General features: G+C 39.2%; 2 protein-coding genes across 5 annotated transcripts in view; both read right to left on the bottom strand.

Annotated features, from left to right (window-relative positions):
* The window catches only part of CFAP69 (cilia and flagella associated protein 69), a 28,198-nt gene extending 25,697 nt beyond the window's left edge, over nt 1-2,501 (bottom strand). For both annotated transcript variants that reach the window (XM_088161392.1, XM_014875597.2), the window contains exons 1-3: nt 2,357-2,501; nt 2,069-2,131; nt 686-751 (exon numbers count right to left, since the gene is read on the bottom strand). In XM_088161392.1, coding sequence (XP_088017518.1) covers nt 686-751; nt 2,069-2,131; nt 2,357-2,473 — 246 coding nt within the window. In that variant the 5' untranslated portion in view covers nt 2,474-2,501. The remainder of the gene's footprint in view (nt 1-685; nt 752-2,068; nt 2,132-2,356) is intronic.
* A 3,688-nt stretch (nt 2,502-6,189) lies between these two features.
* STEAP2 (STEAP2 metalloreductase) lies at nt 6,190-27,479 on the bottom strand. 3 transcript variants are annotated; one of them, XM_088161377.1, is made up of 5 exons: nt 27,418-27,479; nt 22,319-22,840; nt 20,172-20,699; nt 18,376-18,540; nt 6,190-12,172 (listed from the first exon to the last, which is right to left on the bottom strand). In XM_088161377.1, exons 2-5 carry the CDS (start codon nt 22,808-22,810, stop codon nt 11,888-11,890), a joined length of 1,470 nt encoding a protein of 489 aa, XP_088017503.1. In that variant the 5' UTR covers nt 22,811-22,840; nt 27,418-27,479; the 3' UTR covers nt 6,190-11,887. The 3 variants fall into 3 exon arrangements, with proteins under 3 accessions (XP_088017503.1, XP_088017505.1, XP_014731180.1); XM_088161379.1 differs by lacking the exon at nt 27,418-27,479 and adding an exon at nt 27,045-27,133; XM_014875694.2 differs by lacking the exon at nt 27,418-27,479 and adding an exon at nt 26,832-26,983.
* Nucleotides 27,480-27,779: the final 300 nt, after the last annotated feature.

Raw genomic sequence — 27,779 nt, 5'->3', positions numbered from 1 at the left:
ACTGAAATTTGAAAATCCAGACCCAGATACATATTGAGATTATTTAATTTAGGATAGAGGCACAAAATCAAAACTGAACAGAGAACTGAGAAGTTACTACCAATCCACTGACTCACAGAAACTGCCTTTAAGCACACAACTCAGTTGTAATGTGATGGCTTAATGTGATGGCAATTTTCAGAACTGTATGAGATTAATCACATTTTTCCACATTTCAACACCCTCCTTAGTACTTCTCATTATTGGAACCTTTCAGTTTATACTGTAAATATGAAAAAAAGTTTCAGACAAATTAGTCTGACTTAATTTTTCTTTAAAATGGTTCCTTACTGAAAGTCTATTTTATCTTGCTATTTTATCTGCTGTTTCTTAAGTAGTGGCAATTACTATGCTTTTCTATTCTGAGTTTAAAGTACACCAGTTACATTTTGTACACTTTCAGCCACTGTACAGGTGAGAACCCTCTATTGAATTTTGTGACAAATGAATCTAATATCCAAGGATCTTGCCAACCTACCAACCTTGGCTGTGTGCACACAAGGAAGCCAGTGATGAGAATGTATATGATCATCCCTATTCTCCACGTGGAAGCACAGTACAGCATCAAATACTTTGCTGAAAAGTCAGACTATTACCATACATAAAACACCATGACTTCAGAATTCTAGAATGGTGAAAAGGATACAAGTCCATTTTCAAAATGCTTGACTACCTTCTTGAGAGTTTTCAGTTGCTCTTCTTCCAAATCTTTCTTAAGTAAAATAATGAAAAGCAGATCTTAATTGCAGTTTGCTCTAGAACCTTAAATGATTATGTTTATCCCTTTTAAAGTTTAAATTAAAGTATAAACCAGATTTAAAAGTTAATAAGACACAATGAAATTCTCAGAGTGCATTGAAGCAGGATTAACTCCATGATGAAGCCTGATTTATAAGTATGAAGATTGTTCTCTTGTAACTGAAGAGGCTTTCAAAACTCCTGTTCAAACATGTGGACTCTTAAATTCTTTGTGATTCTTTGTAAAGCAACTAAGAAAACCAAACCTATGTCACAAAGAACATAAATGTATAAGCATGTAGATATAAGTGGCTTAGAGTGCTCTGCACCGCTAGGAAACAGCCTTGAAATTCAAAGCTGAAAACAACTGAAGTGGGGATATGTCAGGCTGTGTCAGTGATGTGCAGCATCCATTTCAGCTCTCCTGTGCACCTGCAACTTGAGGCAGCCCAGGAAGTTGTTTCAGGAGTCTACAAGCCCAGAAACCTATAGGCATTTTATCATATATCTTATGCTCTCTAAAGAAGCAGTAAAAAATACCATACTTTTTTCTTCAGTCAGCAAGTTTATTCTATCAGCTCTGTATTAAAAAAGGGGAAGAGGGGAATATATAACTACTTCTCTGTGGGGCATTTATTTAAAATGTGCTAGGTTTTATCCGGTCCTTGTTAACAGCATAAATTATCCATATTTTGGATCAAAATTATTTGATGACTTAGAGAATTTAATCTGCCAAACCATCTTGTGGAGACTAAAAATCATCTGTGAAAGCCCATGAGATGATGCTTCTCCTGTGTGCGTATGTAGTTGTATATATTCTTCAACATTACCTTTGTATATTTCTCCTTCATTTAAAATCACCTCCCTGGAGAACTGTTAGCAATTAACTTGGGCAATTACATAAATTCATGACATATTTTCAATAAGATTGTATATATATCTATTTCTCAGCTGTAGGTTTCAGACTCTAAACATCTCAAATATGAAATTTTGCACGTCCAGTTTTTGAATGCTCATGCTTTTATCAAGTTCCTGTGTGATTTTCTATGTATTTTTTAAAATTCAACCCATAACTGACACAATTTTTCTTTAACAATGATCATCTTTAGAAGCATTCAAATACCAGAAGAAATACTCATCTCTGTGCTCTGTAGCTCCAACCACCTGCGCTGGATATAATAAATCCACCTGAGCTTATTCAGGGCGGGTGCTCAAGTACCTGCATAAAGCATTTGTCAAAGCCCCATTATTACCTGTGTAACTGTGATAGCGAGGTACCAGCGTTACTTACTGAGCCCGAACCCTTGAGCAGTTTGATGACGTGATTTAAATCCACTGATCTCAACGGTGCATCCTGCAAAAGCAACACTTTTAACCTTTTTTTTTATATTTTATTTTTTAATTTTGCTTTTAAGATGTTTAAAATGTGAAATAGTCGCGTTAAACCAATATGAATTTACTCAGGGACGGGGAAATCCCGGCCGTGTGCGGGGTTTGTTCTCAGCCCTGGGAAGACGGCAGGGCAGTCACGGCACGGGCGGGGGGTGCTGGGGGTGCCCCTGCCCGCCGGAGCGCTCACCTGGGCGGTGTCCGGGGCGTTCCTGCGCCTCTCGCCGCCGCTGCGAGAGGGGCCGAGGGCCGGGGAGCGGGAGGCCGCCCTTGGGCCGGGGGGTTCGGCCGGGGCCAGCGAGGCCATGGTGCCTCCGCCGCGGCGGCAGCGCGGCCCGGCCGTTGCTATGGGAGCGGCGCGGCGCCTCCGCCGCAGCCCGCGGGGCCCGGCCCGCTCCACAACAGGCCACGGGGCCCGGCCCGGCCCGGCCCGGCCCGATCCACCGCAGCCCGCAGGGCCGGGCCGGGCCTGGCCTGGCCTGCCCTGGCCCGGCCCGGCCCGGCCCGGTTCTCCGGCCGCGTTCGGCTGCTACAGCTCTGCCGCGACCCCCGCGTGGAACGCCGTCCTCCGCCCACACAGAAAGGTCATTTCGGGGGCTGCCATCTGTAACGCAACGGCGGCGAGAAAACCATTCCCCCACGGCGCCCGGGGCAGAGGCTCGGCGGCTCCCACATGCTGGGCAGCTGGAAGGGAAGGGGCCGGTCCATCCATAACAAGTAATCATGAAAAAACCCTCCATGAGAAGCCACCATGACAAACCCCAGACAGGAAAGCGCTGCCTGGCAGCGGGGAAGAGGGCGAACGGAACCTTCTCTCTGCATAGACCAATGCAAAAAAGTAATGAAGGCAGGGACAGAAGGGTGAGGGGATGTAGATATCTTCTGTTTGCAAACAGTGAGCAGCTGTTTGAAGCTTAGTTGGCAGCTGACATTCAAGGACAACACAGCGCTTGGTGTGCTCACAGGTACTCTACTGGACTGCTCTCCTTAGCTGCCACTCCGAGGACCTACATACACTTTGGGCAAGTTGCACACATCAGGTTGGATATGCACGTGTCCCAGGTCTTTGAGTACAGGCACTCTTGATGCCAACATCAGTTTCCATTGACAATTAACTTCAGTGATTCCAAACAAGTATTTGCATATGTGAATAAATTTATTAAATGCTAAGATAGCTGTCTCCACGCGGCTTTTATATGAAAAGAAGTGACTGATAACAATCAAGAAAGACACCTTTATGGCTCCAACTATAATCGAGTCCTTATTTTCAATTTTCCCAGTTTGCATGCTAGATCCCTCCCATTTCATACTTGCCTTCTGCAGAAATAAGGTGCATCTCACATTTAGTACTCACATACGCTATAGAGTTGTCTTCCCTCAAAGGGAAAATATCCAATATAGTATATTTGTGTATACACAAAAATACCCACGCACACTCTGCATTTAGTAGAAATTCATCCTGTATGCAACTCCAAAATGATGGCAAAAATATAGCCTAGCAGAGTACAGGACTCTGAATTTAGAAAATGCAATGATCCCTTTGACATCCTTAACATCCTGAGCTGTGATCATAGAACACAGGTTATACAAGGACAGGACCTGTAGCACATTATACAGCCCTCACATGATGTGACAATGTAGTTGCCAGCCTTGGAGCTGGTGTTTGACACTTTTCATCCTTCCATGCACACACATCTCTCCATTACTACAACCACTTTACTGGCCCTTCCATGTTCTACTTAAATACTTGTTTCTGTGAACATTCTATTTTGTATCTGGGCTTACACTGGATGGAACAAGATTTTCTATTAAGCATCTGAGATTATTTGTGCTGACAAGTTAGCTGAAAAAACTTTATTATATGTATATTTTTTCCTTGGTGCCCAGATAGGAACTGAAGTTTTATGTATTTGAAGTTTTAAAGCTTATATAAAAAAACCTGCTTGCATTTATTTCTATTGTAGCCTAAGTGATTTCAAGTTTGGTTGCTCTGTGTTTCGAATGACAAATGTATAGACAATATACCTAAATTGGGCAACTTAGTCTGTAAATTATAAGCTTAAGTCACATGGCACTTGTTGGCTCACTGTTCCAAAGATCATACTGTAAAGCTCCATTTACTCACTTCTTCAAAATGAAGCTTTTAAAATTTAGGATGAAAGCTACATTATGCAAGTTTGACTACAGGGATTCTGCTGTTTCCCCTTGGCAAACAGCAAATGCCCGTCCTCAAAATCATGCAATCAACTGTGAAAATATTTACTCAAAAGTTAATAAACTCCAAACAGGCTTATATTGTATCTTCATCACATCTACCTCTTCAGCTGGTAATGAAAATATTCGACACCCAGGCCTTAATTAGAGTATTGCATTTTCAGTCTTACAAATACTAAGAAACATGTTAAAAAAGTAGACTTGATGTAAAGAGGATTTCTGTTTTGACTGAGGACAAACTATTTTGGTGTGAAGACACAATTCAGCAATACTTGTATTCTTGAGATAAAACTTAAATTTCATAAAACCACAGGACTCCATGTGTAGGACACATCTGCATGTTATAAGCTCAAGGTTACATATCTAGGTCTGCCATTAATCTCCTGTTGACCTTGCTGAGTGAATTATTTCCTCTAGCACTCGGTATTCACTGTTTTACAAATTTGGTTGGGAGCTTTTAAAAGACTATTGTTCAGTATGTACCTTTCATGTGCAGCAATGAGGGTCTTCAGCTCTAGTCAAGTGATGGCCTTTCCTGGGCTCTATTGAGTTTGTAGACTGTGTTCAAAGCCACCTGCACTGTATCAAATATGACACTAAGGTCTTTAAAGTACAGAAATCAGTCTTTCTTAGATTCTTTCTAAGTCTGTTGACTCCTTGACTTCCTTTTCATTCTCCTTTTTTTTTTTTCTTGTCTGTCCTGACAGACCTGTTTGATATTCACAGAAAAGACCTTTGAAGTGGTGGGCAGTAGACTCAGCCTTAAACCTGTCCAGTCAAAAGAGCTTTCAACATCTGAATTTACCTACCTGTACTATTAAAATATAGTGTTGAGGTCACGGGGTGGTATGGAACTGAGGGGAACTTTCACACTGTTATTATTGTAAGGAAACATAGAAAATCACAGGACACAGAACTTATGCTCTGGTACAGTACAAGGTAAGGCTGGAGAAAGGTGTGAGTTTGGGGTCCCAGCTGCTGGCATAATATCAACATCCAGCAGAACAAGCACTGAGATATAGAGAAATGGGAAGACTAAAAAAATAAAGTCCAAGAAAAGAAAGACTTCAAGGTCCAAAATGTTACTGTTAGGTTAGGCATGGCACAAACCAATATTAAATGTTCTGAATTTTAAAAATACCTGTATTCCATTTGGGAGTCGGGAAGGCTGTGTAAGGCTATGTAACCTAATGTGAAAGCAGTGCAAATGCTGCCAGCTCCACTGACCCATGTATCTTTACTTCTCTGAACTCAGAACAGTTTATGCTGCTGATCGATAGTTAAGCAGCATTATACTACCTGTCATGTATTGTTTTCCTCTTATGCTGGCATAAGCCTCTTAGGAAAAGTTATGTATTTCCAAAAGAAAGACTGCAAAGTGCTTCACCTGATTTTTTTTTTGTTTTGTTTTGTTTTGTTGTTTTGGTTTTTTTTAAGAATAATTCTATTTCATACACACGACAGAACACTTGGCAAACATACTAGTGCCTAGCAAATTCATCATGGCCAAACTTTTTGTTGAATGAAAAGTGGACTGAATATATGCTGATAGTACTGTAATGTTCACTCGTGTGTTCTGAAAGCATGGAGAATATCTTAGAGTAGGATAAGGGATATAGCTATCCAGTGTGTCTGTGTGAAAAAGCTGTTATCCAGATATTGTAAAAGAAATAAATTGCCCTTAGAATACTTTCATGAACTCACATTCAAGTTTTATCTCTCAGAGAAAATGTTGATCAGAGCACCCATGTATTAGAAAGAAACACAAGCTAAAATTTATTCTGCATAAGCACAGAAGAAAAAGCAAAATACCTTGCATTGATTTTTTATTGATTTTTGTGTAAAACACAGTCTTATGGAAAAATAGTTAAGAGCATTACTAATAATTTATAATAGCCCTGTTCAGAGAGACAGCACAGTCTGACAAACACAACTACAAAGAGAATATTACACATGGGAGACATATTATGCTCACTGTAAGACACTGCCAACAAGGCATGAGAAACAATATATAATGACAGAGATCTTGTTCAAGTCAGTTAAATGTGTCACTTATTTGAAAGGTTGTAATCTAATTAATTCAAGCAGTATCATAAGGTGATACAATATCAGTACTGCAACATTTTTTATTACATTGATAGAAAATACTACAGGATGAACAGCCAAGAAATCAAAACCTTGTGTATTAGGAGAGACACTGTCTGCAAGGATCTAAGCATATGTATTCATTACCACTGCATATGTGAAAATACTACACTGAAAAACTGAATCCATCTAATTTTTATGCACCTGATATATCTAACATTCAGAGGAAAGCTGATTCCTAATTATATTCATACCTGTAAAATTTATTGCCACTTGGGAACTCATTGTCTTATATTAATTAACTATTTCCTTTAATTCTAGTTGGGCAGCTAATACCATACAGACACAAATATCGAGACACACTATTTTATAGGCAATTAATGCCAAATAAAAATATGTTTCTTATGTTGGCACATCATATAATTCACAATGTTGGAACAAAAAATTAAATGTGGCACCAATTCACAGTAACCATTACCACAAGCTGAAGAACTTGCAAAACAATTACAAAATAATTAATCTCTAAATAACTCAAAAGTGCTAAATAATTCAAGAACATGTGCACTTAATTAACTTGTACATAGTTGCCACATTAATAGAATATTAAGAGAAAATTAAAGACACATGGAACCTGTAATAGAACTCATTTTAGACAATGCTAAGAAAGAATAGCTTAATATCCATGGAAAACAAATAATCTGTTGCTAAATAAATAGAGGTCTCCATTTTATAATACGTGTACAATTCTGTATCACATATTAAACGCTATTTTTTTAACTGTACAATAATTAAGAGAAATTACGCTTATTTCATTACTTATTTTCATGAGGCAGTTAAGCAATTTATATAAAGCTACACAAAAATAATTTCACAGCAGGCTATTCCTCAAAATATGTATTTATTCTCCTAAGTAACTAAGATGTCTAAATGAATTTAGTTGTTTATATTTAATCTAAACGAAACAATTAGCCTCAGGTATTTTTCCAATCAGAAGTCCTATGGTGAGTTCTATAGAAATCAATGTGTTTGGTCACATGAATAAAGATCCCTTGTAGGACTAAACATATGCTGGATATAAAGTGTTCTAAATGCATGAGCGTCGTTTACCTTCAGGCTTAACAGTGTCTTGTTAGAGTGAATTGATCCTTAAAGAACACTACAAAATATTAAATCACAAGTCAACATGCTATTCTAGTTAGAAGTAACTACATGGCCTAACAGGAAACCATGTCATTTTTGTAGCACAAATATTTCACAAAATTCCTTCATATAGTTGATCTAAAAATATTGTCTGTTTATTAATACTTCAACATTTCAACCTTTCAAGTAACATATAAAGTTAAAATACATTTTAAATTTTCTACACACGGCTTGAAAATAGGAATGACTCATCATTATTCTCTCTAGACATCTTTGGCAGTTTAAAATTGAGCAGTTTAATCACTGTTGAAGAAATTTAATGACAAAGTAACTTTTTGCATAGGAAAGAGGGCCAACACATTTCTGTATATACTGTCAGTGGGTGCATTACAATACAATATCTATGGACTTTGACAGTAATTTTCAGTTAGTACAATATCATAGTTCTGCAACATTATCACTATTGCATAAAAATGAATAATTGTAGGGAATAGGAATTACATATTCTACAGAAGTTCTACAATGACTGTAAAATAATAGCAGCATATTCAATTTTCAAATGTAGTCAGATTGGCAATGGTAATATTTTCTGCCTAAATCTGTTCAGAGGTATGAAATTCTACTCTCAGTTATACCAGCCAATTCTAGTGATTTTAATTAGGTTTCATGTGCAAGACTGGGGTAGAATGTGGAGTGGTATTTATCTCATTAAAATGCTCAAAGATTTGATGTGTGCTAAGATTTTTAAAGTTAATTTTATTTAAAGGAATGAAGCACAATGCTTCAACCTTGTGTGGTTTTACTCTGCAATAATGAAATAGGAAACAGTCCAGGACATTCAATTCTGCAAGCCTTTTAAGAAATAGACCTTTTGGAATGCAATTACAGACAAAGTTAAGTTAGAAGTTGTAATTGCTACTTGTTCTTAATTTTTATGTGAAAATCTCATTTGCACTAGTTTAGGCTTCTGTCTGTCTCCAGGAACAGCTGGGTTTTCACTTAATGTCTAGAATGTTTGATAAAAAAGTATTGTACTTGTGTATCACCATCAGTATCACTGAAATAGCTGCATATAGAAGGAGGAACAATAAAATAAATACCCTGAAACAAACTTACTTGGTTTTGGAAAAAAGAAAAAATGCAAACATTTTTTCATTTATTTGATAGATTTATTGAACCTTTTTCTTCTTCTTTATTTTTCTGTTAAAAATATGAAAGTTTTCAATTTCTAAAATGTTTGATAAATTTTTGGAGAATGTAGCTATTAAATACAGTAATGCAGAGGCAGCACCTGTCTCAAATCCAAAGTGATTGATTTCCAAGAGGCTGAGAAATTATATTAGGAGAAAAAAATCACTGGACACCTGTTGGAGTCAGTAAGTCAGGAATCTCCCTGAAGGATTCAGAGAGAGATCAGAGTGCAAGCACCCGGAGACATAACCCCACAGACACCTGCTTTCTTTCTGGAAACATCTTCCACCTGTCAGCTATTGGAGACAAGTCTCAAAGACCTTAGCCTGACTAATTATAGCTGTTACTATAATTTATTTTTGCAAAAATGGTGAAATAAAATTAATTCTTTTCCTTCAATTGACTCCATCACCAAGGCTTAAAAAGGAGGATAAATCTGAGCTTTCCAACTAGTTGAAATTGAAAATTTGTGAAGTAAAAAAAAGTACCAAATACCTGTTGACACACATAACATAGTTGTTTTTTTCAAAAAAATATATTCACAAACCTCCATTTTCAAGAAGAATCCATTGGCATCTCATTCAATACAAAACATGTCTCAAGACATATAAAAATGCTTTAATTCTGAAAAAATATCATGCAAGTATTTTATTTTTCATCTCTAGATTTGAACATGTTTAAAGTGAAAGGAAGTTCAACTGTCTCTTATTTTGTAACAAACCCAGAATATACACAGGCTTGATGTGTAAGTTTGGATAATTTGGATGCTAGAATAAAAATTAAATTGTTGTAGATATTTTGAATTTGAAATTAAGAACAACTAACATTAGGCTTAGGTTGGCATAGCTGGGGGCAGAGTTTGATTCTAGAATCTTCTTTTTCTGTGAAACTATTTGTTTCATTACAAGCAGAGATAATGAGATTTACAGGACCAGTGCTGTTTAAGGATAAATTCAAGCTTAATTCTGTGTATTTCTGATAGATCATAGGAAAAATTCTTACAAAGTAATAAATAATAAGAGAAGGTTCAGCTAAGAAAATCAGAGATTTTTTAACAGTGCAAATATAGATAAGAAAAATATAATTTAATACAAGAAAATTAGGACCAAATACACAATCTGATTCACTGAAATAGAAGTTTTGCTAATTAAGCAGTAGCAGCCTGAAGGTATGAGTTGAGTTTGGTTGTTTTGTTAGAGAAGAGTAATTACTACTGACACAGCGTAGTAGTAAGTAATTGTGAACATTATTTAGAATCCAACAGGAAATGCAAATGTCAAGGTTTAAAGATTTTTAAGTATAAGAATAATAACTCAGTTTCTCAAAACTTCAGGCATATCCCAGAGACACTTGTAAAAGTTAGACCTTTATATAAAAATAGAAGATTGGATTTGCACAAAAAGATACTAAGAATTTAAGACACATTCTGGGTAATGCATATATAACTGAAACTCTAGTGCAGACACATACAGAACATGAGTATTGTGATGCTTCCAATATATTGGAAGTTTCACAGTGAAAATGGGTTTTTTATTGTTGCTGAATTCTCAGCTTTTCCTTTTGTTTTAAAATATTTCCTCATATTTCAAAATCACTGAAAAATCAAAAACTAGGTTACACACATATCTTTCTACAAATGTATAGCACTGTTTTGTTGAATCTTCATTATATGACATATGGAAATAAAAGAGATGCTAAAGGTCTAAAATCCTACAGAATACTTTGGAAAAAAAAAAGACAGTATTACCACAATACCCTTTGCTTACAAGATGTACAACCACACCATAAGTGAAACAGGGTTTGCATATCTAAATGATGGAATGGTGTAAAACCACACACAAACAAATATATTGTAAATGTGCAATACACTTGACCGAGTGCAAGGTGCTGCACCTGGGCTGGGGTAACCCCCAGTACCCACACAGGCTGGGGGATGAAGGGATGTGGAGCAGCCCTGCCCCGAAGGACCTGGGGGTGCTGGTGGATGAGAGGCTGGACATGACCCAGCTGTGCACTCACAGCCCAGAGAGCCAAACGTGTCCTGGGCTGCACCAAAAGCAGCGTGGCCAGCAGGGCAGGGAGGTTTTGCCCCTCTGCTCTGCTCTGGTGAGAGAGATCCCACCTGGAACACAGCACCCAGCTCTGGGGTCCCAGCACAGGAAGGACATGGACCTGTTGGACAGAGTCCAGAGCAGGGCCACCAAGATGGTCAGAGGGCTGGGGAACCTCCCCTGTGAGGAAAGGTGGAGAGAATTGGGTCTGTGCAGCCTGGAAGGGATGGCTGAGGGGTGACCTCATTGCAGCTTTCCAGTACTTGAAGGGAACCTACAAGAGAGCTGGAGAGGGCAATGGCATGTAGTGACAGGACAAGGGGGAATGGCTATAAACTGAATGAGAGTAGGTTTAGATTGGGTATTAGGAGGAAATTCTTTATTGTGAAGATGCTGAGGCCCTGGAGCACATTGCCCAGAGAAGCTGTGAATGCCCCATCCTTGGAAGCGTTCAAGGCCAGGCTGGATGGGGCTTTGAGCAACTTGGTCTAGTGAAAGTTGACAAGACCCATGAGGGGGGTATTGGAACTTACTGATTTTTAAGGTGCCTTCCAAATCAAACCGTTCTGTGATTCTGTGATCATTACAAATTAATTTGTTTCAAACCCTGGTTATTTTCTAAATAATTTACTTTATATTCTGAACTCATTAACCCAGAAATGTGGTTTTAATAGAAGAAACACTGCCCAGAAAATGTCAAATTAATAAACAGCACATTGACATATATGCTCTAAGTAAAAAAAAAATCTGTAAAGCCTGGTTCTAATAAAATACTATTGTGATATAACTGTGCAAAGGAACATGATTTTTTTTAAATTTCATAATCATCGTCCCTTTGTAATCCAAAACAAAAATATTTTTGTAGTTATCAGAAGTAGTAGTCTTCTAGTTACAAACTTCTCATAGTTTTGGTAAGAGCATGTACTATATGTCAAGCAAGAGACTTTACAAAGACTCCTACTTAACTAAACTCTTAAAAATGCAGGTTTATGACAAAAAAACCAAAGCCCAAACATGTACAACAGTGTTAGCAGATATCATCACATTACAGTTATCCTTTCTGGGGAGAGATGTGGAACAGACCCGCTTACTTCTTCTATAACATGGCTTTTCTCCCATCCTCTTCGAATTCTCCTCAGTTTCCTACTTACACATGGCAAAAGTAACACGATCTTACCTAGGATTACAATGGAAGGCAGAACAAGGGCAAGAACAAAATTTGGTGGTGTATAAAATCTGTAATACTCTTCTTCAAAAGCTCTCTTCCATCCATAAATCAGTACATGGAAAGTACTTATAAGCAGAGCAATGTATCCAAGAGTAGACTGTGAAGAAACAGGAAAAAAAAAGATGTAATAGCACTTGGTCCTTCACCTGACAGTCCTAATACATTATTTGCATAATTTTAACATTTCTATATAAATCTCTTACCTATTTAGTACATTAAGTTAGCAATATATGGTTTTAAGTTCATATTCTGAAATTTAAAGATTGAACTGAGCACTGATTTACAGAGTATCTCTGCTAACATCTACAGGCTTTAGTCAAAGCTGAAATGATGTCTACCCAAATTCTAACTAATGGAAGTCAACTTCAGGATAGGCACGCCAATAAGGAACAACTCCAGTGTAGTTACTAGAACCCATTGTGATTGGAAATTGTTTCCTATTTCTTAGCTATGATTATAGATCACTTCCAAGATTCCTTATTATGGAACAATGCAATTCTGTTGGAGGAAATTTGGGCCTAAACTTGCGTATTTTTATCACTCTGAGATGCACAGCTTACTTCTGCCTCACAAAGGCCTACATCCACTTGTCTGATGTTAGCATAAACCACCCCTTCCCTTCTGCGTCAGTTGTTGCTGACTGGTTAATGGGAATATCTGAACTGCAGGGCTTGGGCATAATAGCACAAAGCAGTGGTGCAGTTTACCATAAACAGGCAGTGCTGGATAAAAAGTGAAAGAGGTTTTCCACAGCAGCCTGCAGAGGAAGGACCTCTCAGCACATAAATCTGAGAGCTTGCCACAGAAGGTGGTGATAATAGGAGTCACTCTCCAGTTCTGTCAATCTGCTTTTTTAAGGACCCTGTAGCTGTACTGCTTCACAGATTTGACAATACATCAACCTTAACTTTCCCGAACCATTATAAGAGAAGAATACTATGCTTTGACTTCTGGTGCTGATCAAATGAAGAAAAGCTCTTTCTGGCCTAAACTGATGTAATGACTAACCTGGGCTGGGAAACATTTGTAGAAAATCATTGAAACAGAGAAAGAGCATTAAGAAAGGTAACTGGCTACCAAGGTATGGTCTAATTCTAGCAAACAGACAAGCAAAGAAAAATGCAGCCTACGAGTCTATAATAGGTAGTGAAAGAATTAATTCCTTCAAGATTAAGCAGTTTCTAAAACAAGAAGAATGTCTGAGCTACTACTGTTTGCAAGGATTCACAGGTATAACTGTATAAAAGGAAAATAGTTCTATTAATTTCTTGGGACTGGTACCCTGTTTTTTGACTTTCCAATATTTATGAATCTTTTTTGCCAATGGTTTCAGGGCCATTTTGTTAATCTTTAGATATGCTGCATACTTTTTCTTAAAAAAACAATTTGCTCCCAAAATATCCCATAGTAAACAGAACACTTAGACAAACACTTGAGGATATGAAAATGGCACATGCAGTATCTGAACGGAACTTCTGGTAAGAAATTTGGACAGTAAACAATACGATCAAACCTGATGTTTTAATATGTTATTGCAGATTTTTGTTGGTATGACTGTCCTGAATTCATTGTTTTATCACTGCCTGTAGGGAGAAGGGCACAAATGAATCATATCCCTCATTTCTTCATCAAGATTAGTGATGAGATATATAGCAATTCTTGAAAAAAGAAGGGAAATATTATATTGTCCTTTCCAATTATTTTTATTTTAGTGCTTATTTTAATTCCATGTGCAAGCTATAGTTTTGAGATATCTATAAATGTCTTTCTATCTAATGGTCAAAATGGAAACTAAGAAGTACATCAGTATATTTTAATCTAACAACAAAAGGACAAGAAAAGCATATGATGCACTTTTATGAAATTCTTTTTTTTGCCCTGTGAAGAGTTGCCATATGCTTCTCTGAAGTGTTGATAGAGCATGTGCTAGTGTGTACTGCACAATTTCAACCACACCTCTAAAAAACTAACAAAGACATTGCTATAGCTTCTGTCAGCTACTAATGCTATGTTCTTCAACTGGGCCCTTATTTACCATTATCAGGCTCCAGATGATAATTCCTTTAAGAGCAGAGGATTTCTGAAAGCAGCAAGAAGCAACACTGTTTCTTCACTGGTAAATTCACATTGAACAGTGCAGTGAGCAGCAATATCAGCTGTAATTCTTGACAACCCTCTGCCTGGGCTTTAGGATGGCTGCTGGGAAAAGTGGAAGAATATTTTTGGCTGCTTTGCTTCCTTATCTTCCATAATACTGTGTTTCCTGAAAGCTGAGTAATAGATTAGCACATTTCCCATGGACTCCCAAATCTTTTAGCTTCTCTCTAAGTCCCCCCTGTTTTGTTCCTTTTCCTTCCTGATCAAAGTCAGCTTTTAGTCAATATGGGATATTCCCAGCTAAGGCTGCTGATAAACTGGACAAACTGGTATTGTTTGAGAAAGGAACCAATAAAAGTTACAGGAGTGGGAAAGATGAAAGAGTAAAACCCCTAAAATATTACCAGCAAGATATACATATTTAGACACAAAAACATGCTGTGGGGCAAATCTGCTTCAGGAATTTCTACATTCACAACGGCCGAGTAGTTCCAAGCAATTTATATATACAAAAGATATTTTCTAAACTCTACATTTATGCAAGATGTACTTCAGATTCTCTGTGTAACAGGCTATTGCTAAACTTAAAAACTGTTTGTAGTAACTTCTGACTGGAATCTTACCCATAAACTTGCTAAATACTCAAGCCTCAGTCTTCTTTACTCTGGGGAAAAAGTATCCTGTTCTTGTGGGAGAACCAAGGCAGGGCCCTTCCTCAAAGTGTATGTATGAGAAATGCTTTACTCACACTGCCTCCAAAAAACTTTAGAATTGTGCTAGCAGAGAAAAGGAAAATCTACAAAAAAGTCGGCTTTCTACCACTCAAATGGGAGATTTGTGTTATGTTTTGCTAAAAAGCATGAAGTTTAGCTTTCATAACCAGCCTGCTCTGTCCATTTGCACTTTAAATGATGGGTTTTGGACTTGAAGTCTTAGACTGGAAAACAAAAGCAGCAATAATTTATGTTTACATTATATATTTACAGTTTAACTTTCCTCACTAGACTGAAGGACCCAGTGCAGCATAGCTTGCAGACAACAGTCTCCATTTCTTTGTATTTTATATGAAACTCAAGGACTGGTTTCAATAAATGTCTTTTTTTCTGTTTACAGTTACTGGTTTAAGCTGTTTATTCTGCCTGCGGTGACAAAAATACAAATTATTTTGTATTGTTTCTCATGTCTTCCTTTGCTCCTTATTCAAATATATTTAGATGAGAAGAAGAATAATACTGAAGTGGCATTTAAGAAAACTGATCCATTAGTTTATCAGCCCTAGCTTTCTTCCCTGCTGCTTTTCTCAGTAAACTTCAGGTCTGGGTTACGTTAAGGTGACTGCAAAGTTTCACACCAAGTTTCAATCATCTAGGATCTCCTATTGAGAAAACTCTTCATCACCATCTCATTCTGTGGTCCCTCTACCTGGGTAAGTGTTTCTCTCCAAATAATGATGAAGTAATCAGAACTTTGTTTTGTACAGTGGTCAGCTCTGTATGTAGCAATTCCTGTTTTCTGCTGGTCTCTTAGCTCCTTATAGGACTGACACATTAATTTCCTTTTGCACTATTAAACCTTCTCATATCTCACTTTGTTCATATGCATACTGTGAGCGAAGGAGCAGAGCCTGCACTGCTTGTCCTCTCAAAGTCCTTTTCCCTTGATGAAGCAGGCTGGAAATTTGGGGCTGCTGACACCTGTGTTTGAAACCAGGCTAGGTAAGATGGAGACATCTCCAAAATAATTTGGTTTATCAAAGACAGCAATGACTTCTGTGCAAAAATATTGACAACTGGTGTTTCTTTGGAGTGTTAGGAAGACCGTGTTCAGAGACTGTTGGAACTACTGCAAGTTGGGGGAGATGCTGCTTAGGGCTTGTTCTGCTGAACAAGGCTGGTCAATACTGCACGTTTTAATAAACTCAGATTTTCCTAGTAGGACTCAAGAATGAGTATGTTCTAGTGGTAAAATTAATTAGAAGATGCCTGTCCCTTATTTTGATGAAACTGCATTTACCAAGATGAGCAAGCAAGAATGTGTTCTCAGTGGGAAGTGCTGAGCTGGGACATTGTCTGAGTGTGCTGTGACTGACTGATTCTTCATCTGCCAGATGTGAAGCAAGTCCAGCAGCTGTTGTGGTAAATCATCTGAGATTCAGGATTAAAGCTAGAGACATACTGCTTTTCCCAGCTGAAAGAAAAGCAGCAATGGGATGATAGCTTATTAGTTCTGCTGTTTGTCCTCCTGACTTAGAGAAGACTGAGAAATTAAATTCAATTTCCTTCACTGCACTGCACTTCACTAGAAGAAAAATATAAAAGAGAGGAAGTATTATGCTTTATCTGTTCTCCTTGCATACTGGGGACAGTGAAACTTACACAGAAATACAGACTCCTTTTACTCTAGTAAGCAATCACTGGAAGTCTGTTTTCTGATTTAAAAAAGTAAGATTTTTCTTCACGAGTCATTAAATGAAGAATAACTTACATCCTGAGAATTAATGACAAAGTAAATACTCATACTTTAAGGAAATTTTTAGTAGTTCAATACTTTTGTGATTAAGAATTGCAAATGATCATAGCTCATTAACAATACCAGTTATCTTCTGCACATGAGGCAGCATGAACTGTAACATACATCCAGAGCAAACAACTTACTCCCAAACAAATTAATCAAAATACTGACAGATGAATCATTAAAGTTCATAATTATTTAAATTTGGAACGATTTTGACTTAATTTACAATGGAAACAATTGCAATAAATATGCAGTTGTAGATACATCATTGTGATTATTGTGCGGGTTTAGATTCAGTCACACAAGCCTGAGATTTGGAAATATGAGTAAGGAAAAATAAGACAAAAATGCTGTGTTTGTGGCTGGAAGTTATTACTGGATGAAGGCATCATGTTTCTCACAAGTGAATACATATTTTTCCCTTTTGCACTAATGTTTTATATCACCCAACACCAGTACTATTGTCCCCACACAGGGAACTCCAAATGGCAGAGATGTTGTAACAATATTCTTGAGTATTTAGTCTTTCTGAAGGCTCAAAACCATGACCATGAATAAACAGTTCTGTTAGGGTAACTCCACTTTGAAAAACTTTTCAGCAAACTTTCTGTAAGTCTACCTGCAGTTTTCCAGTAATGGAAGTCATAAGGGAAGGGAAGACTTTGCAGACCTCAAACTACTACAGGCATTGAAGTGCTCCCCATCACTCTTTAAAACGTCTGTGAATTATGAAGCAGAACCCAAGCCCTGAACTTTAAAGTCAGTGCTCACATTCTGAAGTGAACAGGACTCAGAAGTAGGCAATATTATTAAGCTAAGCTGAAAAAAATGTTCATGAGAAAAGACTAAGCTAAGAATATAGTAGCAAAACCAAAACTAGAAAACAAAACATAACAAACCCCAAAACTGTGCACAGTTAGGAAGTTTCACCTGACTGAATCCTAGTAAAATGTCTTATAACTGACTGCTACCTAAAACTACTGGCAATTATGTGTAGGAGCAAGAATTGAGTTGTTCATTAAAGTCTGTATTTCTCAGCATTTAATGCTAGTTAGATTTGCATATTCTGGGTATTTACCTGAGGAAGGCGGGCAGCAGATGGTGTGCCAGGGCCTTGAAAAGCCTCAGATTTTAATAAGCAGAGCTTCATATTTGACTAGTGGGTATTCTCAGCTAAGGGGAATAATGCAGTTGAGAGCTGTGTCGGTCCCACAGTGGACAGGAAGTAAAACTTAATCAATGGCACGATGGCTGTCAGAAGGCTGTGCAATAAACATTTGCAGGGCAAATTAAGTCTTCAATTTTAATAGCTGTGTGCATCTACCTATACAAGTATCTCATCAGTATCACTGCATTTAGCAGATTTTTCCAAATGCATCTGATTTGAATTTAGCAAGAAATTCTAAGAACAGAAAAGGAGTAGATGAGTGAACATTTGGTTTTAGCTATGTCGGTTCTTTAAGATCGAGAAATGTAAAATGAAAAGTCCAGTTCTAACACTCATGAAATGCTTCATGTGCCTTCATGGTAATGTATTTGCTAAGTAATTGTTGTTTTTATTGAATTACCAGAGACAGAGGGGAAAAAGGCTCTTTGTCACATTGCAATGAGCTTTTGTTTATGATCTTGATCACAATCAAGGGAATTCTTGTTAACGCCAAAATCCCTGTCACTGAAAAAGTAACAAACCTGAATAAAACTGAACTCCCTCCAGTTTAAGGCACTGTTTACTGAAGGGATAGAAGTTACTGCCAGCAAAGAAAGCAATCCAAGGCTCATTATTCCAAAGGAGATATACATTTCAATTCGCCACACTTCTTCCTCATTCCAAGAATTTTCAACATTTGCATGAACCTGATGAAAGAGCAGAAAGGAAGAACTTTATTCTAAAGAATATTAAAAATTCCAACAGAAGTTATTTTGCTGACTTAAAGTTCCCAGTCACAGGCCAACTATAAAATGGGGTCAAATATTTCAGAGGTTTCTTCATGCCCTGGAGAAAAACAACTATTTCCTTATTGCTGGTATTGGCTCTTGATAGATTAAAAATATGTTAAACATGGAAATTCAGATGAGATGCTAAAAGAAAATGTAACATTATATACCATTTACAACAATACTGTTATAAAATCAGGTAGTTCTGCACATTCTTATATACTGTAGGAAAGGAGCTGTGTTCTTCAGACTCTGCAAACTTAAATTCTGTAGCATAAGTTGGATGAACCTGCAATTTATTTCTAGTTTGTTACATTTTTAAATAGTTCAGCATAATTTCCTTTAGCTTTTCTATGCTGAGTCCAGCTTGTTTCTCTCTTTCCTTATTGACATCAGATTTTTCCAAGATCGTTCTCACTGGAGAACTTTACCAGAAAAAGAAAGAATTCAAGACCTTAACAACTAAGAAACGTAGATATTCAATTATTTTTTCCACTTCTAGGTTAACTATTGCAATAGGACATGTCTTGAAAAAGGTGCACCAGAAATACTAGCAAGTGTGAGTTTTACAGTATCATTAAAATGAAGATAATTTCTTAGTAAAAGTACCAGTGAATCTTTTAGTATTACTAATTTTAAGTGTGAATAATGGTTTCTTGCTGCCTATTACAGTTTTGCCCTTCCTGTCTTTCTCTTAAATTCAGTTTTGATGCTAGCCCTTTCAGAATTTGTGATACTCCCTGTTGATTTTTTACATTTGATTGTATTTCCTTATTTGGTTTGCCTTTCTGTTCTATCACATCTCTCTTTCCTACAGGTTTTATGTGGTGAATGGCAATGCTGTTTTTCTGGCAATGCTGCTTTTCTGCCACTTTAAAGGTTACAATAACCTCACTGACAGACAGCAGCATCAGACCCTCTTCTAGAGGATGACAGATTTGTTGGAGAATGTTTCAGGGTTATGCAAGATCAATTGTTCCTGGAAACTATGAGTCAATTTCTATTGCCTGCAATTGATGATGTCCACAGAATTTTAAAAGAAGAAAGTATTTTTAGCATTGGTCCAAAATGTTACAAAATATCAGCATCTTCTTTTTTTTTTCTTCTTGGAACATAGAAGTATCTGTAAGTATGATTATAGTATCTGCCCTTGTACTTTTCACATTTGTAAATGTACTTATGATATATATACTTCCCCCATGTGTTAAGTATACATAGAAAGGCACATACCTCCAAATTTTCCTGCTGTTGCTCTTATCCTGTCTATTGTATATTCATCTTACGTATATTACTATCTGGAATTTCAATAGGACATGTCCTTGATTCCCCCTTTCAGACAAACCTGACTGCAGATTAACCCACAAGGTGAGCAAAATGCACAGATATTTCTTTCAGTCTCCTTATTTGGCACCACCTCTGCATAAGATAACCCATAACATTTTGTGCCAAAAGCAGTAGACCAGATCAAGAAAAACCCAATTATTGTATTCAGGAGCCATATGCACTCAGCCAAGGCGTTTTTGGCTTGCTGAAGCAAAGACTTGTCTTACCTGTTGATAGGCCATGTTGAGGAACAGGTACCGCTCCGATCTCCTCATAGGCAAGCAGAGGCTGTACAGCACGTGCACCGCTGCAAAGAAAAAACTGAGCAGCCCAAGCTGCTTCCGACACTGGAGCCAGTTGTCCAGCCAAGGAGGAAATCGCCGATACTTGGTGCCATAGTAAAGCTGATAAGCAGCTGCAATAAGTCCTGACAAATATACCAGAGAAAGCAAAGTGATAGCAACAATGGGCAGAGTCTTGTTCACAATCTCAATGGGAATCTTGTAAAAGTCACTCTGCTGATTTCTCATGTACGGATGGATGACATCTCTGACAAAGGAATAGATGAAGAAAAACGTTGCCAGGCTAATGGCAATCACTACAGGCCCCTTCCACAGGGTGAACAGTCGCAGAGGCAGGTTTTCAATCTCCCTTGAAGATGACAATGCCCCCAAATCAATAGGAATGAAACTGAGCTGGCGGGCTAGCTCAATAACTTGATGGCGAGCCTGAACATTGTTACTGCATATATAGACCTGTTGGGAAAGTCAAGGGAATTATCTGTAGTCAGAGAAAGAGACTCAAAGGTAAACAAAAAACCAGCAAAACCCACCAAAAACTTTAAAGGCTTCCAAATCAAATCTACAACACAACCATTAAAACGGTACACTTTATCCCAGCTTGTATCACCAATATGACAATAAAATCACATAAAAATATAGCCAAAGTGCAAATACACACACTGATTTATTAATAATCAAAAGAAAATTGGCTTTTTCTTGGATTTAATAATGAGGGATGTCTTGGTAATCTGTACACTGAAACCTGTCATACTGAAATGTCTACAGGACTGGATTAACTTGAAGCAACAGCTAAAAGCATTTCAGAAAATCCAAAATCTCTCAAAAATATAGGAATTTTGAATGATGACCCTTAAATAACTATAGCATACAGAGAATGAGAAGCAGTAAACTGTGTAATCTCTCCATGGGTAACAATTTCAGCTTAATTTCATAACCCAGATTTCCAGAGATTTCAGATTTGAGCATTAAACAGAAAAGACAAAAACTAGCAGCCAAATAAAAACTTGTTCAAAGGCGAGTTGCTTATACAGTGAAAGCGGTGTACTGATATAAAGAACTTCAAGTTAAAATTTAAAATTTGCAATGGGCAATAGTTTGCCCAACACTATTTGCTGATCACCTGCACTGAAGCAGGTATGATCTGTTTTGACTGAAGTGAATTACTTTTAGTGTAGTGCTATTCTGAGAGGGGATAAAAAGTATGGCGAACTTATATGGAATTAGCATAATTTAAAAATCAATTCCATTCCATTTAAATCTATCAGAAGTGCCAGAAAACTGAATTTAGTCTCCAGCAGTCACGTTACATTAGTTATTTCTTATGTATCTCTCAGATTTCATAAAACTGTGAAGGACTAGATGCTTGCACAGGCTTAAATCCTTTACATCACCTCAGCAAAGCATGAAAAACATAAAGGTGCATTTTCCATATGCAGGATGGATTTGCAGAACATACTGAGAAGGAATTTGAACATGATGTTCCCAAACAGCCCTGGATCAAATGAATGATCACTTAGAAACATATGTGCCGCCTTCTGTTCCCTCATATTTATGATTTTGGGGCAGTCTAAAAGCTAGATCAATCATTCGACTGCTACATTGAATGCAAGTATTTTTAGAACAGCTGATTCCCGAGCTCTGGGATCAAGACCTCAGATTTCTGTGCATCTCTTTTGCTGCAACTAAAAAACACTTGGAAGACTGTCTCTACCCTTGTATAAAGTGTAGAACGTATTTCCTGTAGAAAATATTAAGACCCAACTCTTCTCCTCTGTCTGTAGTCACTGAAAGGTCAGTTGTTTACTCTAAGCTAGTATCCACATTTCCTCTACAATCTTTAAAGACAAACTGGCAACACAGGGAAAAAAACGGACCACTTACTTCATCTGTCTTGCAGTGGGATGAACTAAACTCTGAAGGTTTTACTTACTATTTAAATGTAAGCTAAAGGTCCAACATTTTAGGCATGTTAAGTCTGGGAATGTAAATCTCATGAGCTCTGGCTGTTAAATTCAGTTCCTGTCATTTTCATCTTACAAATAAGTTAAATTAATACAAATAAAGACATTTACCTGTCTGCTGGCATCCTTTGGTCCTAACTGCAATGACCAAGCTGAAATGACATTGAATCCTTTGACAATTAGGGAATCTGGAAAAAGTGATGCCAAATACTCTGCATTGGAGTCTGGATATTGGTCTACTCTTGTATTATTGCTGACATCAATCAGAATTTTACCAGCAAGCAAATGTTTGAGATCCCACAAAGAGATGTAATGTTCTCTGTGTATGGCTACAAAAATGATGTTTGTTTTAGTTACTGCATCTTCATGGTGAGTGACATCAACCACATGGGGAAAGAAGTCAGCAGCGTGTTTAGGGTTTCTGCTCCCTACGACCACGTGGTACCCACATCTGATAAGTCTGATTGTCAAGGACTTAGCGAAGTCTCCACTTCCAATGATGCCTATTGTGACCTTACTGGCATCCTTGATGCCATTGGCAACATTTGGTAGAAAAGTTTCATTGAGGTTCTTGGGACTCCCCATCATAGAGATTGATTCCATACTTCCAAGACACCAAACCTACAATGATTTCTTTAGAGGCAAAAAAAAAAAAAAAAAAAAAACCAAAAAAAAAACGGAAAGAGAAGAAAACAAAAAGAAAAAACAACAGAAGTCAGCATCATACAATTCTATGAGACCAAAAAATCCATTAACACCTCTGGAAGCAAAATCTTTGGTTCTAAGTTTCTAATATTATATTTTCTCCTTAATCAAGTATGTGCTAATCAATTTTGTCTAACAATGTCACCAGTAGAAGGAGATACAAGAAACACAGTACTTCAGTAATACAGTTATTTAAGTAAACAACATTTTTTAAATCTTCTCCTATTTCTTACCTTCCACTGCTTTGGAATACAGGCCCACAAGACAACTTTGCACTCCTGAAACTAATGGTCAATAGAATAATGAGTAGAAACATAAAGAAAATCGGAAAATAGTAGAAAGTAAAGAGCACTGGCCTGTGATCAGCATGAGATCAGTGAATACACGGAAGCTGAATTCCATTAAAAATTTATGCAGGTTATTATTGCTATATTCTTTCCTGGCCATGAAGGAAGAGATGCAAAAGTCTCAAAGCTGCAAATGTCATGACACCATGACAAACATCCATCTGACATACTCACCTGCCAGTCTGGAAATGGGCTGCCCATGTGGATCCAATGGAAAAAACAACAAAGAAGTTTATCAAGACCTAGTCCCTAGTCTTGAGATGACTAATGACATTTCTAGGTCAGACTGCTTGGTCTGGCCATGGATGTATAAGGATTAACTGTGGATGCAAGGGTAAAGGATTCAAGGCCATGAGTCACAAATATGCTTAATGCAATTTTCTATCCAGGCAAGATAAATCCTGGAGACAAACACATGGGACAGCCTTCCATAAAAAGCTAAAGGCAGGAAGAGACAGATTATTTCACACAATAATTAAAGGGAAGATAATTTCAGGACTCAAATTCAGTGTAGTAAGGGATGTTTTGAAGAAGAACAGAAGCTAAGGCTTGCAGAAAAATAAAATAAATACTGCTATATCCTGGGTCACAGAACTGCAATAAAGCTCTAACAAAGACATAAAAAACCAACAAAACAGCCCTTAGGAGAGAAGTCTTCACACGAAACAACAGTCATGACCTAGGTGGTTCTGCATTGTTGTGGGGGTTGACCCTGGCTCGAGGCCAGGTGTCCAAAAAGATGCTGCTCTGTCACTCCTCAGCCGGGCTGAGGAAAGAAAATACCACAAAAGGCTCATGAACTGAGATAAGGACAGGGAGAGATCACTCACCAATTACCAGTAGAGGCAAACCAGACTCTACCTGGGGAAATTAACTGACTTTATTATCAATCAAAATCAGAACAGGATAATGAGAAATGAAACAAATCCTAAAGAAACACCTTCCCTTCACCTCAGTAAGCTTCTTCCTGGGCTTAACTTTATTCACTATTCTCTCCCTCCTCCTCTGCAGCACAGGGAGATGGGGAATGGATGTTACGGTCAGTTCTTCCCATGCTGTTTCTGCTGCTGCTTTCTCTTCAGGGAGAGAAATCTTTCTCCTGCACCAGCATGAGGTCCCTCCCACATTGAGAGTCTTCTACATACTTCTCACTGAGAGTCCTTCCCACAGGCTACACAGTTCTTCACAAACTCCTCCAGTGAGGGTCCCTTCCACAGAGTGAAACCCTTCAGGAGCAGGCTGCTGCAATGTGGGTCCCCATGGGGTCACAAGCCCTACTAGGAAACCTGCTCTAATGTGGGCTCCTCTCTCCACAGGTCCATGCCAGGAGCCTGCTCCAGTGTGGGCTTCCCATGGGGTCACAGCCTCATCTCAGGCATCCACCTAGACTAGTGTGGGGCTCCTCCACGGGCTGCAGGTGGATCTCTGCTCTACCATGAACCCTCATGGGCTGCAGGGGGCCAGCTGCCTCACCATGGCCTGCACCACAGGTTGCAGTGCTTAGGGCACCTCCTCTTCCTCCTTCTTCTTCTTTGCTGGCCTTGGTGTCTATGTAAGTAATTTCTCTCACGTGTTCTCATCCTCTCTTCTGCAGCTGCAGTTATTTTTTCCCTTCTTACTTATGTTACCTGAGAGGTGCTGCCACCATTGCTGATGGGATGGGTCCTGGCTAGCCACTGGCCCCATTAGACACAGGGTAAGATTCCTGCAGCTTCTCACAGAAATCACCCCTACAGCACTCCTTCCCATCCTGCTACCAGTCTTGCCAGGCAAAGCCAATATCATTGTAGAATAGGAATAAATTCTGAAAATTAAGGAAGCAATGAGAGAGGCAGGCTAAGAAGGAGCAAACAGAAATCGTAAGGTTGCTGTCTTGGGAGCAGCCAACAACAGACCACACAGAACCTTTTCTTGAGCCACTATCCCAGAGCTGATATGATGGCAATTCATCATCAGTGGGGGACATTAACCAGCCATTGGCTAGTAATACAGCATGTGTGGTGAACAACCTCCCACAATTAAAAGCAGCTTTGTGTATCAGAAATTAGAGAAAGCTACTAGAGAATGGGCACTTTTCATTTCAGCTTTGACTAGAAGGTACAAACTCACTGAAAGTGGACTCAGAAGTTAAAATACAGAAAACAATACGTGAAAGTGACCACAAACTTAATATTCGAAGAAAAGGTTCTAACAGTGAATCCTTTTGGCAGAGCATAAAGATTTTTATACATGCACTCAAAAAAGCAGTGACTTTTTCCTTACCATGTGACCTGAAATGCATTTAACACATGACCTAACTACCAGTATTTCCTGTATCAGGATGGATTCACACTCAGGAACATAATGAGAATATATAATGAGATAAGAGATGTAACTGGATGTGACAGGACATGCATGCTTTCACCATGTGATTACAGCAGCCCATTTCAGTTCACACCATGTAACCAGAATGTGCTGCAAAACTGAGATTGAAGGGAACCACCAGCACGAAATGGGCTACCAGTACCATTTAACCATGCTGCAGCCTACTTTCAGTTTTAGTCCAAAGGATCTTGGGGAGAGTGGACACACAGGATCTGGACATGATGCATTGCTCTGGTAAGCTGAATGTGGCCTGGTGGCCAAAGTTTCTCACTGCCTGTTCTAAGGAAAATACAGTGCAAGTAACAGAATCAAACTAACAGACTAACTAACTTTTTTCATAAAAAGCCCTCAGGGAACAGGCTGACATGACTTTTAGACTAGTAATCTAAGAGATGTACAAGAGAAAAGAGCTAGCAGTTACTGAAAGGGACTGTATTAAATACACAACTGCAATTCAGAGGCAAGAGTGTATAAGACTGTTATATATATGCAACAGGAGAGCTTTCCTGACCTGAAAAATCACACAAGATTCAAAAAAATACCAACTAATAATGTGCATGGCTAAGGAGTACTATAAAACGACAAAGAGACACAGAGCTATCATGTAAGGATAAAATCAGAACAAGGATGGTACAGAAGTGAGTTTGTAACTAGTGAAGAAGATAAATGGAACAAGTTCCATAAATACAATAAAAAGACAAAAAACAGAAGTCAAGGTTTATAACTTCAGAGGAAAAGGAACAAGTTATAACTCATACAAAGTAGGATGAATTGTTAAATGTCTTCTGTATTTCAGCCCTCAGCAGAAAAGTCAACTGTGAATAGGTTTAAATTTAAAGAAATTCCTTCTTCGGAGATACAGAAGGTGAGGTCAAAGTGGAAAAGGTAAGTTATGAGTAAAGGATAAAGTTAAAGATGAGATAAGGATTTTCAAGTCAGCAGACACTTACGAAATCAGCTGTTGATGCTTAAAATTGTGACCGAAGTGACATCTTCAGAACTAAAGAGATAACAAGACAGGTAGACTAGCACGTATTGGTAAAAGAAGGGAGGACCACAAAGGAAAACAAAGACTTGTTAGCCTAACTTCAGCCTCTGGACAGATTTTTCATCAAGTTATTGCGCAATCAATTAGCAAATAAATGGGAAGCAGATAGTAAGAAGCAACTGAGGCGGGTCATTCAGGAACAGATTTCAACAAAACCAACCTTCTTCCATGAATTAACCGATTCCAGAGTTATAAAAATTAATACATATTTGACATATGCTCTTAAAGTAGCTAAGAGAACATCACAGAGCTGTGTCAGCCAGATGGTGACACACGTGAAAAACTGCTCCTGGAAAAATAACTAGGGGAGGAGAAGACCGAACCAACGCAAGCCGGGCCGCTGTATGTGAGCCCCGCTCGGGCGGGCACTTACGGGGCTGGCGGGAGGCCGGGCGCGGGCCGGAGCGCCCTGGGCAGGCTGGCGGGCGGCAGCGCGGTGCGGAGATCCAGCCCGGAGCAGCTCGGCGGGGCCCCGGTCCGGGCCGGCATCTCCAGCTGCAACGACAACACCGCCCGTGACAGGAGCGGAGCCGGGGCAGCGCCGCCAGGCCCGCCCGCCCCGCCAGGTACCGGAGCGCTCCCGCGGCTGCCCGAGGCCGGGCCGCACCGCTCCGCGGGGCGCCGGCACCGCCAGAGCCTGCCCAGAGACCGTGATGGGCAGCAGGGAGAGCCCCAAGGGCGGCGGCAGCACCCAGAAGCGCCCGGCGGGGATGGGGCCCGTCCCGCCCGGCCCCGGCGCCGCTCACCTCCGCCCGCCCGCCAGGAGCACCGCGCCGCCGCCGCTCCCGTTCGCACCCGGGCCCGCAGTGCCGGGCGGGCGGGGAGGCGGCGCCTCTGCTGCCGCTGCGGCCCGCCCCCTGCGGCCGCTCCGCCACCGCCAGCGCGGCCCGGCGGCTCCGGAGGGCGTGGGAGCCTTGGGGGGTGACAGGGTGACCGTGAGGCGGCACGTGTGTCCTTGCGGGCAGGAGGGTCAGTGGTGTGCTGGGGTGCATCGGGAAGAGTGTGGCCAGATGATCTTCCCCCTCTCTTCGGCGCTGGTGAGGCCACATCTGGAGTGCTGAGTCCATCCTGGGCTCATCAGTACAAGAAAAAGGGTCCAGGGGACACA

This window comes from Sturnus vulgaris, chromosome 1 (genome assembly GCF_052056855.1).
Source record: "Sturnus vulgaris isolate bStuVul1 chromosome 1, bStuVul1.hap1, whole genome shotgun sequence".
In the NCBI taxonomy this organism is placed as follows: Eukaryota; Metazoa; Chordata; class Aves; order Passeriformes; family Sturnidae; genus Sturnus; species Sturnus vulgaris.
This window is presented reverse-complemented; position numbering and strand designations above follow the sequence as displayed.

What these genes read in the sequence shown, in the direction of transcription:
- STEAP2 (XM_088161377.1), bottom strand. Translation starts at nt 22,810, where the DNA reads ATGGAATCAATCTCTATGATGGGGAGTCCCAAGAACCTCAATGAAACT. An exon ending in CAAAGGATGCCAGCAGACAG is followed by an intron (nt 20,700 to 22,318) that starts GTAAATGTCTTT and finishes CTTTCCCAACAG; the next exon opens with GTCTATATATGCAGTAACAA. An exon ending in TCAACATGGCCTATCAACAG is followed by an intron (nt 18,541 to 20,171) that starts GTAAGACAAGTC and finishes CTCTTTCATCAG; the next exon opens with GTTCATGCAAATGTTGAAAA.